Source organism: Sarcophilus harrisii, chromosome 1, assembly GCF_902635505.1.
Source record: "Sarcophilus harrisii chromosome 1, mSarHar1.11, whole genome shotgun sequence".
Lineage (NCBI taxonomy): Eukaryota > Metazoa > Chordata > Mammalia > Dasyuromorphia > Dasyuridae > Sarcophilus > Sarcophilus harrisii.
The window spans coordinates 641,393,855-641,410,381 of NC_045426.1; the positions used below are offsets into that span (position 1 = coordinate 641,393,855).

Below are 16,527 nucleotides of genomic sequence, written 5' to 3' on the forward strand. Positions count from 1 at the left end.
GTGAAAAAAAATTACTAAAATACTAAGGATGCCATGAAACAAGAACATGTGGGAAACTCTTGCTTCTCTTGAACCCCTTTAGAGTCCTCCCTTTCAGAAATTGTTTTGCATTTTCTATTTGATTTCTCTGGCTTCCCTCAAGTCCCAACTAAAATCCCATCTTTTAAAGAAAGTCTTTCCTAACCCCTTAATTCCAGTGCCTTCTCTTCATTATTTCCTTTTTTTTCATTATAATTTGCTTTGCCTATATTTCTTTGAATATTCTCTCCCATTAAATTATTAACTTCTTAAGGACAGACATTTATTATTGTTTTTCAGTTATATCCGACTCTTCTAGACTCCATTTAGGGTTTTCTTGACAAATATATTGCCATTTCCTTCTCCAGCTTATTTTACACTTGAAAAATTGAGGGAAATAGAGTTAAGTGACTTGCCAAAGATCACCCAGCTAGTATATGAGGCCACATTTGAACTCAGGAAGATGAATCTTTCTGACTCTAGGCCCAGGGCTCTATCTACTGCATTCACCTTAGCACTCAAGACAATGTTCTACAGATAAAAGATTCCAGCTCAGCACAGTAGTTACTCCTAGCTCTATAAGATGAAAAAACAAAAACAAAAACAAAAACAAAACTCTACTTAATGCTGATTCTTAATGGATGTCTCATGACATGGGGATCACTCTTCTTAGGTCAGCTCTGAGAGTTCAGTAGACAGAGTAGAAAGGGCTCCAAGAAAGCCAGTATGATGTTTTTGAGGAAAATTTTTATGAACCCATCCTACGTAGCCTTGAACACCTTAGTTAACCTCTCTGGGTATCAGTTCATTTATCTTAACAGACTGACCTAGATGGACGCTAAGATTCCTTCCAGTTCCAAATCTAGGCCCCCCTATTTATTTTGAAATAAGTTCCTTCATCTCTCTGAGGCTCGATGTCTTCAATTGTAATACACTACAGTACTAAAACTTTGGGAAAAAAAATTTCAAAAACTTTAGAACTCTGATGAACACAATGATAAACTGTGAGTCCAAAAGAATGAGGATGAAACATGTAAGTCATTTTCCTCCAGAAGAGGTAATTAACTTACAACACAGAAAGAAACATGAGGAAACTCATTTTGTTTGGGGGGAGGGGGGAAGGAGGAGAGGAGGGAAAGAGAGAGAGAGTGTGTGTCAGAGTCATCTATGGGGGACTTACTACTTTCAAAACTTGCTGGGAGAGGTGGGAATAATGGAAAGACCAATTTTTTTTTAAAAGAAAGTAATGGAAAAGAAAAAGTATTCCATCTGTGTGTAATTGTGATTATGGTAAACATACAGTCTATTCCTTTATTCTCTACAGACTTCAGACCCTGGGGAAAATGAATATAATATGAATAGCCCTTGAAAAGCCAAAAAAAAAAAAAAAAAAAGCAAAATCAATAAAAAAATAAAAAGAATGAATGTTTAAAAGAAGTTCTTTCTACGTCCTATATATAAGACTATCTAGAGTGTCAATGATTTAGTGATTTTATTTCAATGAATTCTAAACTGTCAGAAGCAACACAGCATAGTAGAAATATTATAAATTGAGAGATTAGATAAGAAGAGATAGATAAGAAATTAAGAAAACTGATGGAGTTCTGCCATTTAATAGCTAGATGACTTTGGGCAATTCATTTGACTTCACTGGGCTTCAGTTCCTCATCAATAAAACAAGGGATTCAAATTGGAAGAATTCTGAGGCACTAAATTTCAAAGATTATATGAGGATGCTCAAGGCATAGAAAGAATTCTAGATTACAAATCAAGAAAATCTGTGTTCAAATCCTAGGGCTCTATCTTTTGCTACCCATGTGATCTTTAACAAATAACAATCTCTTTGGGCCTCATTTTCCTTTTCTGTAAAGTGACAGGTTTGGATTAGTAGATGACCTCTGAGATACCTTCCAGCTCTAAATATACGATCCTATGATTCTACAATCCTAAATAATACTGACTAATGAGTTCCCTCTTTCATTACATTCCATGAAAAACTCTCAGATTACAGAATAAAGGTTTGAACAGATATTGAAGTATTTGACCCATCTCTTATGTTCGTTGGCTTTCTTTCCTATAGAATATACTTTGATAAAGTGTTTTAAAATCTGCAAATACTTTCCTCACAATTCTATGAGGTCAGCAATTCAAGTATTAGTAGCCCCACTTTACAGATAAGGAAATTGGGGCTCGTTTGACCTGCCAATGATTATATGAATTATCTCATGCTGATTAAAAGTGGAACTTTGGCAGAATTTCTTCAACTGCATTTACAGATTCTTCTCCAAGGAAAATTATGTTGGGTGAAATATCTGATGCTCATTTAATTGTAAGCTGTGAAGAAAAGCTTTTCCACACTGTTGACATTTAAAAGATTTCTCTCTAGTGTGAGTTGTCTGGTGTCGAATAAGATTTGAGCTTCTACTGAAAGCTTTCCCACCCTGCACACACCTATAGAGTTTCTCTCCTGTATGGATTCTCTGGTGCTGAATAAGGTATGAAGTCTGACTGAAGGCTCTGCTACATTCATTACATTTATAGAGTTTTTCTCCTATTGTGTGAGTTCTCTGATGTCTCATAAGTTGTGAGTTCAGACAAAAAGTTTTACCACATTCACTACATTCAAAAGGTTTTTCTCTAGTATGAATTCTCTGATGTTGAGCAAAGTGTGAAATACAACTGAAGCATTTCCTACATTCCATACATTCAAAGGGTTTTTCTCCTGTGTGAGTTCTCTGATGTAGAATAAGGTTGAACTTTGACTGAAGGCTTTCCCACATTCACCACACCCATATGGTTTTTTTTTCATTCCCCCCTCAAGCAGTCACCTCCAAATGCATTTGGGATAAAGGGGTGACAATCTCTTCTTCATGTAACTGCTTCAAGGGAGTAGATATTTTGGGGGGTTCATGCCATTTTTAAAAAAAGCCTATGGACATCAGTGGCTTATTAAACCTAATAGGTATCAAGGCCTCTTGCCTAGCCTGACTCTGAGTCCACACCTTTAATTCCTGTCACCCTGACCCAACCCCAGGAGAAATTAGCTCTCCTGGAAATTGGAGTGAAAGGGCTAAACTTTTTGCTCCTAGCACTTTCTCTTATACTTTTCTTTGGCATTTGATATTGGGCCATCAGCATTCTTACAGGAAGCCCACAGAAGGGACCTGATGCATTTCCTGCTAAAGCCCCCATTCCCAAATGTCGCCATTTCAACCCTGGATGACACCCTATTTTTAATCTGTTCCTGAGATCTGTTTTCTCTAGGCTTCAAACTTCAGATTCTCAACTGCCCTTCAGCCGGGAGAACATGGGATTACTGACTGGGGACGACTGACCGAGACAAACACTTTTCAAATTTGCTTAGTGCAGAGTATAATTGTATTGTATTTTGCACTATAACTATTGTGTGCTTACTGTAAGAGGGTTCCTCCAAGAGGAGATAAGTTTTGAGTGCTATATCTATTTAAAATTTATAGTAATGATCCAATGTCTTTTGGTGCCAAGTGGTGCTTTGTATATAAAAGATACAAAATAAATGATGACTAAATTTAAGAGTTAGAATAAAAAAAGTCAGAATAGAATTGAGATGGACAGAAGTGAAGCAGAGGTCACAAGGCCTTATATGTTTAAGATAAAAGAAATATTTGTCATGTAAAAAATTTTTCTTCATATCTGGTGTTTTAAACAGATGAAGGTTCTTCTCATGAGAAGCTTAAAGGATTTAACCACATTTTGTGACAGTTTAGACTTTGACATTTAATAAAGCTACAAACATTATACATATGGATTTCATGTTACTACTTTTTTTTCAATATGGGAGGGAAAACTAAAATTTTGGATGTCTGAATCAGGATTCAAAAAGTTATCAAGCTATAATGTAGGGCCAAGTTTAACGTGATGAAATTTAATATAAATAAATGTAAAGTCCTAGATTTTGTTATCAGGTAAATAAATATAAAATTAAAAGAGACAATTAAATAGACTAAAATAATTCACATGAAAATATGGAGGGGTTTTGGTGGATTATAAACTAAATATGAGCTAGCATATTTGTTTACCATACTGATTTATTTGTTTACTTATTTACCATATTAAAAATTAAACATTATTATTGTGAAAATAGTTTTGACTTTGAGGAACCTCTGAAAAGAGGCCATGGATCACATTTTAAGAACCAATAGTCTGAAGAAAATAAAACTTTGAGGAAGACATGAAGTATCATGAAGAGTAAAAATGAGGAAAAGGGACTAAAGTTGTTATTTGGCACTAAAGCAGAACCAGGGACAATGGTTAAAGTTGCAGATTTCAGCACAACATAAGAAAAAATTTCTTTAAAAACTGTAGTTTAAAAGAATAATAAGGTGCCTCAGGAGGAAGAAGAATCCCTATCACTGGAGGTCTTCAAGCAGAGATTAGATTACTATTTGATAGGGATAGTGTGTGAAGATTCTTTTTCATTTACAGGTTGAAACAAGATGAGGACCTGCCACCTCTGAAAAGCTGTGAGGATGAAAAATGAGATATTGGTAAAACCATTACAAAACTCTTATTGATTTTTTTTGTCAGTATGATTATTGTGATATAAATTAAATGAAGGATACTAAAAGTGCAGGCTTTTTCTTATGTGTTACATTTATAGTTTTTCCTCAAATACTGGTCTAATGTAGTTTAAGGTATGAATTCCAATCTGTAGCTTTCCTGTTCTTATCACATTCAGTTATTTTTTTTTCCAGGCAACTTTATATAGCTTAAAAGTACCAGAAAAATTTCATATTAATTACTTTGGGTAGATTTCTCATCACTGTGAATTCTCTGATGTAGAATAAGGTAAGAACTCCTACTAAAAGCTTTTCCACATTGATTACATTTGAAAAGCTTCACTCCTGTATGAACGATCTGATGCTGAACAAGAGTTGAACTCTGGCTGAAAGCTTTCCCACATTCATGGCATTCATAAGGTTTCTCACCAGTGTGAACTCTCTGATGCCTAATAAGAAGTGAGCTTTGTGTGAAAGCTTTCCCACATTCAGTACATTTGTGGGGTTTCTCTCCAGTATGAATTCTCTGGTGTAGTCTAAGTTGTGAGGTCTGACAAAAAGTTTTTCCACATTCACTACATTTATGAGGTTTCTCTCCAGTATGAATTCTATGATGTAGAGTAAGTTGTGAGCTTTGACTAAAGGCCTTCCCACACTGATCACACCCATAAGGTTTTTCTCCACTATGAATTCTTTGATGTTGAATAAGTTGTGAGCTCTGACCAAAGGCTTTGCCACATTCATCACACTCATAGGGTTTTTCTCCAGTATGAATTCTTTGATGCTGAATAAGTTGTGAACTCTGAATGAAGCCTTTTCCACACTCATTACATTTATAGGGTTTCTCTCCAGTGTGCGTTCTCTGATGTAAAATAAGGCCTGAGCTGCAACTGAAAGCTTTTGAACATTTATTACATTTATATGGTTTCTCTCCAGTGTGTATTAATTTATGTTGAATAAGACGTGAACTCCAACTGAAGGCTTTCCCACATTCATTACATTTGTATGGTTTTATACCAGTATGAACTATCTGATGCTGATCAAGAGTTGAACTTTGACTGAATGATTTCCCACATTCCTTACATTTGTAGGGTCTTTCTCCAGTGTGAATTCTCTGATGTAGAATAAGGTGTGAGTTCTGAATAAAGGTTTCTCCACATACATCACATTTATAGGGTCTCTCTCCAGTGTGAATTCTTTGATGTCTAATAAGTAGTGATCTTTGATTGAAAGCTTTCCCACATTCATTACATGCATGAGGCCTCTCTCCTGTATGAATCCTCTGATGTAATACCAGTTGAGAATTCTGACCAAAGGTTTTTCCACATTTATCACATCCATAAGGTTTCTCTCCAGTATGAATTCTTTGATGTTGAATAAGGTGTGATCTCTGGCTAAATGTTTTCTGACACTCATTGCATTCAAATGGTTTATCTCCAGTATGAGTTTTCTGATGTCTATTAAGTTGTGAATTCAGACTGAAAGCTTTACCACATTCATAACATTTATAAGTTTTTTCCCCAGTGTGAATTAACTGATGTTGAATGAGCCGGGAACTACAAATGAAAGCTTTTGAACATTTATTACATTTATATGGTTTTTCTCCAATATGAATTTTTTTATGTTCATTCAAGTTTGAGCTTCGACTGAAAATTTTCCCACATTCATTACATCTGTGTGGTTTCTCTGCAGTGTGAATTCTCTGGTGTAGAAAAAAAGCTGATTTCTGCTCAAAATTTTTGCCACAATTATCACATTCATGGACTTTTTCTTTTGTTATTCCTTTATGATGTACAAAGAATACTGATTCTGCTCCAAGTTCATTACATTTTTTGGTGACATCTTCTATAATGGCATTCTTGTGAGTCATCATGGCTTAATTAATTTTTTGAGGAAAAAGGATTTCCTAAAAGTCAATGCTGTAGAGTTTCTCTATTGATAAATGTTTAAACTTCTCTCATATTCAAAATATTCTCCAAATCTATGTTCCTTAGGGAAATTGTTTAGGATTATTTACAGTGTTTCTCCATTTGACTCTACTCTTCTGAAATCTTCCCCTCTTTCATATAACTGCTTATTCTCAGTTCTTTCTGAATCTGAAACAAGAAATTGAAAATATAATATTCTCTATGCTGAGAAAAAACCAGAATAGAAATAACATCATTGACACTTCTCTTTAAGTGGCTTTGCCTGTTCTCAAAACTAACATAAAATCTAGAAAGATAGTAGAAGGTTGGAACTAGGAAACAGGAGAAATTAAGTAAAGGTATAATTTAGAGTAGGGGCATAGTGAACACAAAGTAAACCAAATGAGAAAAGTGGAACATTTGATCAGTGGAACAAGTTAGGCAGCAGAATTGGGAAAGAACAAGAAATTTTGAGATACAAGTAGAGTATGTGGGAGACATTTTAAGTTTTCAGTAAATATTTGATGGATGGTCAGTGGTGAGATAACGTGACTAGATAGATGAGGAATAATAAGAATTATATAGAAGTAGAACAGAAGGCTTCATAAATAGCACAGTCACCAGAGGTGTTTAATCAAAGGCTGGATAAAAATTTGTGAAAGAATGATTCTGAAAGACTTTTATAATTCTTTGAGAATGGTTGAGAAAGAAAGAACTGCTGATACAGGGAAAAGGAGGACAGTCTTCGCTTCTAACTTGGTCCAGCTGCAAGGTAGCACTGGAGAATATTTTAGAGAAGAAAGTTCTCCATAAAATAAGAACTTTCTTGTGGGTGGGAATAGCCTGTCCTAGTTATCTGAGCTTAGATTTGGCACATCTTTTATTCTTTGTTCACTGTTTTAAAAAATTAAGGCTAATTTTAGAAAGGCTGAAAGATTTATATGAACTGATGCTGAAACAAGTAGAACTAGAAAAACATTATACACAGCAACAAGAAGATTGTGCAATTATCAACTATGACAGAGTGGGTTCTTCTCGGCAGGTCAGTGATACAAAACAATCCCAAAAAATTTTGGATGGAAAACACCATCTGTATTCAGAGAGAGAAGAACCATGAAGATTGAATATAAATCAACACATGCTATGTTCACTTTTTTCTCATTTTCTTCTTTTTTTCCTCTCCTGGTTTTTCACTTTTGTTTTGATTTTTCTCTCCGAACATGATTCATAAGTAAATATATAAAAAAATTAATGACATATATAACAGAAAAGTACCTCATTGTGACTTTCTTTTCTTTTTTCTGCCACCTATTCCTATCTCTTCTCATTCTCCTGCCATTCTACAAACTCAATCTTTTAACAACAAAAAAGGAAAAAGAAAACCATATTATAGTAAAGATGAATAACCAAGCAAAACCAAATTTCTACAATGCAGGCTCACATTTGCACTCTCTCAACCTTGGTAATAGCTTCCAGAGTGTGTACTTTTGATAACTCAGAATTACCTCCATGCCAGAATGATGTGGCTACACAGAAGTAAGCATTTAGACTTTTGCTGAATTGGATTAAATCATTACTAGAATACAATCTGCTACAATGTGTCTCAGACTACTACTATCAATATCCTTTCTGACAAAAAGTTCTGGGAGATGACAGTATCTGAATTTAAAGTATCTGAGTTTAAATTCACTATCAAAATCCAACTGACCTTAGGAAACCACTCTCCAGTACTCTAAAGACTATACATGCTTCCAATTTTCTTGTATCCTTCTTCTACCTCATTACATCAGCCTTATTTTCTGTAAGCTTTGTGCAATTATTGCAAGTATTTAGCTAAAAGTATATTCCTCTGGAACCAAGAATACATTGTACATGATAACAGCAAGAACGTACAATAATCTTGGCTAAGAAATAGACTAGCTGATCAGTGGAATAGGTTAGGTTCAAAGGACAAAACAGTCAATAACTTTAATAATCTAGTGTTTGACAAACCCAAAGACCCCAGATTTTGGGATAAGAACTTACTGTTTGACAAAAATTGCTGGGAAAATTGGAAATTAGTATGGCAGAAACTAGACATTGACCCACACTTAACACTGTACACCAAGATAAGGTCAAAATGGGTTCATGACCCAGGCAAAAAGAATGAGATTATAAATAAATTAGAAGAACATAGGATAGTTTACCTATCAGAATTGTGGAGGAAGGAAGGAATTTGTGACCAAAGAAGAACTAGAGATTATTATTTATCACAAAATAGAAAATTTTGATTATATCAAATTGAAAAGTTTTTGTACAAACAAAACTAATGCAGGCAAGATTAGAAGGGAAGCAATAAACTGGGAAAACATTTTTACAGTCAAAGGTTCTGATAAAGGCTTCATTTCCAAAATATATAGAGAACTGACTCTAATTTGTAAGAAATCAAGCCATTCTCTAATTGATAAATGGTCAAAGGATATGAACAGACAATTCTCAGACGAAAAAAATTAAAACTATCTCTAGCCATATGAAAAGATGCTCCAAGTCATTATTAATCAGAGAAATGCAAATGAAGACAACTCTGAGATACCACTACACACCTGTCAGATTGGCTAGAATGATAGGGAAAGATAATGCAGAATATTGGAGGGGATGTGGGAAAACAGGGACACTAATACATTGTTGGTGGAATTGTGAATAAATCCAGCCATTCTGGAGAACGATTTGGAACTATGCTCAAAAAGTTATCAAACTGTGCATACCCTTTGATCCAGCAGTCTTACTACTGGACTTATACACCCAAGAGATTTTAAAGAAGGGAAAGGGACCTGTATGTGCAAGAATGTTTGTGGCAGCCCTCTCTGTAGTGGCCAGAAACTGGAAACTAAATGGATGCCCCTCAATTGGAGAATGGCTGAATAAATTGTGGTATATGAATATTATGGAATATTATTGTTCTGTAAGAAATGACCAGCAGGATGATTTCAGAAAGGCCTGGAGAGAGTTATATGAACTGATGCTGAGTGAAATGAGCAGGACCAGGAGATCATGATATACTTTTAACAACAATACTATATGATGATCAATTCTGATGGACGTGGTCCTCTTCAACAATGAGATGAACCAAATCAGTTCTTATAGAGCAGTAATGAACTGAACCAGCTACATGCAGGGAAAGAACTCTGGGAGATGACTATGAACCACTTCATAGAATTCCCAATCCCTCTATTTTTGTCCGCCTGCACTTTTGATTTCCTTCACAGGCTAATTGTACACTATTTCAAAGTCCAATTTTTTTTGTACAAATAGCAAAATAACTGTTTGGACATGTATACATATATTGTATTTAACTTATACTTCAATATATTAACATGTATTCGTCAACCTGCCATGTCGGGGAAGGGGTGGGGGAAAGGAGGGGAAAAGTTGGAACAAAAGGTCTTGCAATTATCAATGCTGAAAAATTACCCAATGCGTATGTCTTGTAAATAAAAAGGTATATTAAAAAAAAGAATGTATAATAATCAACTATGAAAGACTTGGTTCTTCTTTCAATGATCCAAAGCAATACCAATAGACTTTGGACAGAAAATATCATCTGCATTCAGAAAAAGAACCATGGAGATTGAATCAACACATGCTATATCCACTTCTTTTTTTTTCTGTTGGGGTTTTTTTCCTCTCCCATGGCTTTTCCCTTTTATTCTGATTTTTCTCTCCCAACATGATTCATAAAGCAATGTATATTAAAATGAATAATTTTTAAAAGTATATTCTGCTCCAGTTAGATTTCCATTAATGCCAATCTTAGATGGGAGAGTTTTCTCAAAGGATTACTTTTGTCTTGAGGTAGTGAATAACCTTACAATCAAATCACATGACCAAAAAAGCATATTCCAAAACATTTGTAAAAGATTCCCCCCATTTCCCATTAAATTAGTTTGTTTTGCTTTTTACTAGAATTAATAGTATATTGTTTATATGTGGGACAAAAGATTTTTCTCATAGAAAGGAAAGCATTCCTTTTTCTCTGGGTAAATTAAAATCACAAGTTCTAAACAGGAAAGGGAAGAAGAAAAAAAAGGAAGGAGCATTTTTTCCTAATTAGTACTCTTCAAGACAATTCCCAGGCTAATATGTGAATATTTGGCTCCTCCTCTGAGGTCTTTCCATAAAAATGTTTCTTCCTTAGAAGCTTCTGTGTCACAGTTCACTTAGGTTGTTCTAATAAGTTTATAAACAATCCTGAGTTCTCAGAGGCCATGCCAACTGAATAGACACTCTGACAGGCCCAACCAAGATAGAAAAGCTTCAAGTACAGTAATTGTGTTTTTTTTTTTTTTTTGTCTAAGATCAATCTAAGTTCATAGTTGCTTTTCACCAGGTTGATCCCAAAGCATTTAAATTTTTGACCACAACATATCTAAATGACTATCTATTAAGTTGTAGAGGGCTTGAATACCCACATCATGGATTCTTAAAAATAACAGACAACACTCTGAGAAGGGAAATAAAAATGCATTATAAACAGCTAGCATGAGTTTTCCTCATTTGGGGAAGTAACTGATTTTAAATCTGAGTTAAAGCACTACCTCAGATACCTACTTAGATATGTTAGCAAATCATTTAACCTCTCAATTTCAGTCTCCTGAAAAAGCACCTATTATTTTTGTGAGGTCTAAATGAAATAACATATGTAAAGTGCTTTGCAAATCATAAAATGATATATGAATGCTTGCTATTAATATTATATGCTATGTAACATTTTGTTCAAATATATTTGAAATATTCAAAAGAAAAAGAATTTGACATTGTTAAGAAGCCGCTGACACAAAGCTCGGTTTGGGATTTTTTTCTTTTGTTTTAAGTCTGGAAGAAGTAAAGCAATAAAATTGGATGCTAAAGAAGAAAGAGGGAGAGTAACAGCATAGTGAAAAAAATTTGGGATTTGGCATAAGAGAACCTATGTTTAAAAAACCAGGCTCTGATACTTATAAGCTATGTAACATCAGACAAGTCTCTTTATTGTCCTGTTTCCTCAACTATAAAATGAAAAGGTTGGACAAAATTACTTCTAAGGCCCTTTCTATAATTACTATAAACCTATTAGGACAACTTAAGTAAACTGTGACACAGAAGCTTCCAAGGAAGAAACCTTTTCATGGAAATGTTGCAAGGTTGACTAGTAGGAAAGATAATCAAAAATGATGGCATCTCATTTTCTGTCTATCTTTGAAATTAGAAAAACCATTCTCTCAGAAAAAAAAGTCTATATCTACAAGAATTGAACAAAGGCCCAAATTTATTTTATTTATTAATTTAATATTTTCCCCACTTACTTTAGGACAATTTTTTTTTACATTTGTTTTTAAAAGTTTTGAGTTCTAGGTTCTCTCCCTTGTCCCCATTGACAATTAAGAAACCACATGAAGTTATGTAAAACATTTCCATAAAATTCACGTTGTGAAAGAAAACATAGATTTCCTATCCTAATAAAAATAAGACCCTCAAGAAAAATAAAGTTGAGAGAGAGAAAGAGAAAGACAGACAGATAAGACAGAAAGAATGACTCAATCTGTATTCAGACACAATCAGTTCCTTTTCTGGATGTAGATAGGATTTTTCATCCTAAGTCCTTCAGAGTAGTAAGAGATCATTTGTTTTTTCAAAAGGGAAGAGAATAGGGTCCTTTTATTATTTTGCCTCTCATTTTCAAAGATCTTTCAAATATCACTGAAAGTGTTTCAAAAATCACAAACATTGAGTTCATTTAGGTGACTTGAATTTATCAAGGGCAAATAGATTCCTTATTATTTCTCTGTTTTACTTTGGATATCAATTCCTTATGTCATTATTCTATTTTACTCTTTTTAGTGCAAAGATAATTCTTTTTGGTATAAAAGAAAAGCAAAATTAAAATTGAGCCACTCTATCTTCTTTCTGTTTTTAGTTATCATCATCCTATTCATCTCAAAGGTATTGTCACCTCCATTTCTGCCCACTAGAAATTGTTTCCTTTCTGAATCCTCAACAGTTTTGTTGCCCATCTCTTTCCCTCCAGGCCTCCTGCCAGTGCTAGTCAGGAAACTTGTCACCTCTAATCTGTATTATTGTGCCTTCCAGAAAAACAAAAACACAACAGCAACATCTGGGACTTACAGAGCAGTTCAAGATTTACAAAATCTCCACCACAAACTGGTAAGGTAGGTAGTGTACGTTTTATCATCCACACTTTCTCCAATAACTAAAATAACAAAAGCTAAAAGTAATTATTTATAGGGTTTTCCCACAGTCATGTAGCTATTATATGTCTGAACCAAAATCCAAATCTAGAGTTTCTTTACTCCAAGGCAAGTATTCTTTTTTTATGATACCATGCTATTGTTCATCTAACACTCAGGACCCAGACTTCACTTGTCACTAACATTTCCAGAGTTTCTAGAAATATTTTGTAGAGATTAGCCAGTTAATACATGTTGAACTGAAAGTTTTAGCTTTTCTTCTGAACATGATAATGGACAGGCCACTTGAAGTTATGGTGATACCAAGTTCTTGTTCTTCAAGGGTTTCCCTAAGGAGTGCAGAATGCCCTCAACTTTCTTGTTCTCTCTGCTTTTTCTCAAAGCAAGTTCTTTTGATTTGTCTACTACTGTCCTGAGACATTTTCTATTGCAAGTGGTTACTATGTGCTAGACAACTGTGCTAAGCACTGGGGAGACAAAGAAAAGCAAAAAACAAATGAAAATAATTTTTAAAAACTTACTATTACTCTAAAGAACTTATATTTTCATGGGAGGAACAATAGGAAAACAATTGTGTACATATACTATAATTACTAAGCAAAAGGAAGAACATTTAGAAAATCTGAATAATTATGGAGATAAAAATGATCAGTATTCCCACTAACTAATCTCTCTACTTTACCTGTGTAGGAATCTCTATGGGAATCATCTTTTTCTTTAGTTTCCTGCAGATTCAAAGCCCATAGCTGTTCCCCCTGGCTCCAGCTGGGAAATCACATCAGGGTTAGAATCTTTAAGTCCTATTTATATGGAAAGAAACAGAATATACTGGTTTGTGCCAGGAATGGAAGTTAAAGCAAGTGGAAAGGGAGTAATGCCAAGAGTAGAGACTTTAAAAAAAAAAAAAAAAACACTTCCCTCAAAGTAGTCGTCCCTTGGAAAAGTAGAATTCAAGCACATAAGGACAAGAAGTTCACTAAGTAGTAGAAAGAGCATAATCTTAAAGTCAAAAGACTGGGGCAAGTCATTACCTTCCTGCCTGAGTTTCCTCATTCATAAAATGGACATATTTGACCTCCTTCATAGGGTCATTATGGGAAAAAAAAAGTGTAAAAAGAAATATACCAAAGAAACCAGAGCAATTATTTTTATACGTCTTTCTTGGAAGGATAAGAAACTTTTGTACCCCATAAGAGGTAAAATACATAATTTAATTACATGAAATTAAAAAGGTTTTACACAAACAAAACCAATGTAGCCAAAATGGGTCTATTTATCTGAGAATTAGTTAAAGAAACTTACTTGTTTAGCTTGGAGAAGATTAAACAGAACATGATAGCTATGATTTAAGTATTTGAAGGACTGTCATGTGCAAAAAGGTAATTGGCTTTGACCACTGAGGAAAGAACTATAACTAATTGTTAGAAGTCCCACAGAGACAAACTTAGATTTGATGTCAAGAAAAACTAACAGAACTATCTAAAAGTGGAATGGTCTGCGTTTGGGAGGTGGTGACTTCTTTTTCTTTGAAGGTTCATCAAGTAGAGGCTAGATGATTACTTATCCAGTATGTTATAGGTTTTTTCCTTCAGTTGTTTTAGTGGAGTCCAATTCTTTGTGATCATTTTTGGGGTTTTCTTGACAAAAATACTAGAGTGGTTTGCTATTTCCTCCTCCATCTCATTTTAAAGATAAGGAAACTGAGGAAAACAGGGTTCAATGACTTACTCAAGATACACAACTAATATCTGAGGCCTAATTTGAAGTCAGGTCTTCTTGACTCCAGGCCCCTTTCTATACATAGCACCACATAGCTGCCCAATCTCTACCTGCTTAAGTTATTTTCAATGCTCAGCACAGATAATAATTGTTACACAAAACTTATGTTACATAATCTTTCCACCAAGAGGGAGCTCTCAAATTTTTATAATCTTCTTTTACTCCTTTTACTTGCATCAGAATCTTCCCCAGGAGACTACAAGCTCCTTAAGGGCAGGTCCTGGGGCCTTTTTTTCCTTTGTATGTCCTTCAGTACCTCGAACTTAACAAAGGTTTTAACCACTGAAACGACAGTTAATAGAGACCACAAAGAAAGAGAACTTGCTCTTTAAAGCAAGGACTGTTACATTTGTACTGCTGTATTATCTTAAGTTGAGCTTAATAAATGTTTGTTGAATTAAATATTGCCAACATTGCGACGGCCTCTGCATAGAGTGAAGCCCAAGGAGGACCCAGCATATGGAACAAAGCTAAGGGCCATCTAAGCCCTTTCTAAGCTAAGGGTAGGATTTTCAACTCTCACTTGGCCCAGGAAAGCTGTAAGGACTTAACAGGTTAACGATAAAGTTCGGTGTTTATGTCGTGCTTTAAAGTTTGCAAAGCCTTTTGCAGAAATAATCTCATTTGAGCCTCACACAACCCTGTGAGATTAGGCTTTAAAGGAGTATTCATCTCCATTTTACACGTGAGGAAACTTTTCGATTGGCCAGGGTCAAATTGCCAGCAAACATCAGGGGCAGGATTTGAACCCGAGTCTTCCTGCCTCCAAGTCCAGCACTATATGCAGTGGCCAGACGTGGAGGGCCCTCCCCTTCCTCCACTTGTGACAACCCCAATGTTTTTCATTGCCCTCCTCTCCCCCTCTATCCCGAGGGCCCCAGACTGTCGGGGCTGGAAAGCGATTCAGAGACCTACCTAGTTAGACCCTCTCGTTTTTACAGAGGGGGAAACTGAGTCCTGGAGGGAAAAAGAGCTTGCCCAAGTTCCCACTAAGTGACTACATGGCAGAGTGAAGATAGAGAGATTAATGAGTCTAACCGGCTAGGGCTCTTCTCGCTGCCCACAACCCAACCCAGTGCTCGGACTGCCCCCGACCCCGACTCACCGTCTGCTCCGGACGCGGGGCGCGCGGAGCCTGAGGAGAGGGGAGGGGGCGGAGTTTTGATTGCAACCCACTATTAAACTGGGGTAAGCCGGACGGAAACGAGCTGAACAAGGACAGGAAGCGGCCCCATGACTCTAGCTAGTGTCTACGACCGTTCTAGGACGCTTGGAGGATTCCATAATCTCGATGGCTCTCCTCACCCTGTTTCTTGAAAGCCCACTCCCAAGAATCCTCACGTCGCTGCCTTTCTCCAGGCACTCTGACCCAGACCGTTAGACCGAATCTCACCACGAGGATCACAAAGCTGTAGGAGGCTGGAGGCTTCGAGCATTTTCTCGCTCCTCACTCCTGCCAAAGACTAACAACTGCCCATCAAAACGAGATCAGCCGATCATTGCTCTCCTCGGACCTCCGCATCACAGAATCTCAGCATCGTAAAGCTCTTCAGAATCCATCTAGTCCAACCTGCACTTGACTGAATCCCCTCTGCAATTTACTCTCCTAGAGGCCATCTAGCCTTTGAAGATCTACTGCTTGCCTCCGGAGATAGCTCATTCCACTCTAATTGCTGGAAAGTTTTCCCTAACATCAATCCTATTTCTCTCTAAAGTTTCCGCTCCCTGCTACAAGTGGAGGAGCCAAACAAGAGCAAGAGTCTAATACCTGATTATCCTACAAATCCTGGAACACAATGTCTTATTTGGCATTGTTTTGTGGATTGTCCCCGTTTCTTTCTAATCTAAGAAGGTGTGTTTGAGATAGGCATGTGTGTTCCTGTGTGGTTCACTGTGACCGATCAGGACCATGGACAGGAGTGGCTGGCAATTGTGTGGCAACCCAAGTCAAGAGATCTAGGCCAATGACTCGTGGAGTTCCTGTTGGTGCCGCCTACTTAGTTGACCATGACCTTTATTTAGTTGCCTTTCCTTAACCATTTTCATTCAAAGAAAATTTAA

At 35.9% G+C, this 16,527-nt stretch overlaps 1 protein-coding gene across 1 annotated transcript; it reads right to left on the reverse strand.

The window, feature by feature from the left end:
• Positions 1 to 4,023: 4,023 nt before the first annotated feature.
• On the reverse strand, positions 4,024 to 16,294 carry LOC100932327 (zinc finger protein 420-like). Its single transcript, XM_023496675.2, has 3 exons — positions 15,572 to 16,294; positions 13,370 to 13,487; positions 4,024 to 6,652 (listed from the first exon to the last, which is right to left on the reverse strand). The coding sequence occupies exon 3, from the start codon at positions 6,427 to 6,429 to the stop codon at positions 4,792 to 4,794; it is 1,638 nt and encodes a 545-aa protein (XP_023352443.1). The 5' UTR covers positions 6,430 to 6,652; positions 13,370 to 13,487; positions 15,572 to 16,294; the 3' UTR covers positions 4,024 to 4,791.
• Positions 16,295 to 16,527: the final 233 nt, after the last annotated feature.

Bases quoted from the DNA above. Each gene is read 5' to 3' on its own strand.
- LOC100932327 (XM_023496675.2), bottom strand. From the start codon at position 6,429: ATGATGACTCACAAGAATGCCATTATAGAAGATGTCACCAAAAAATGT.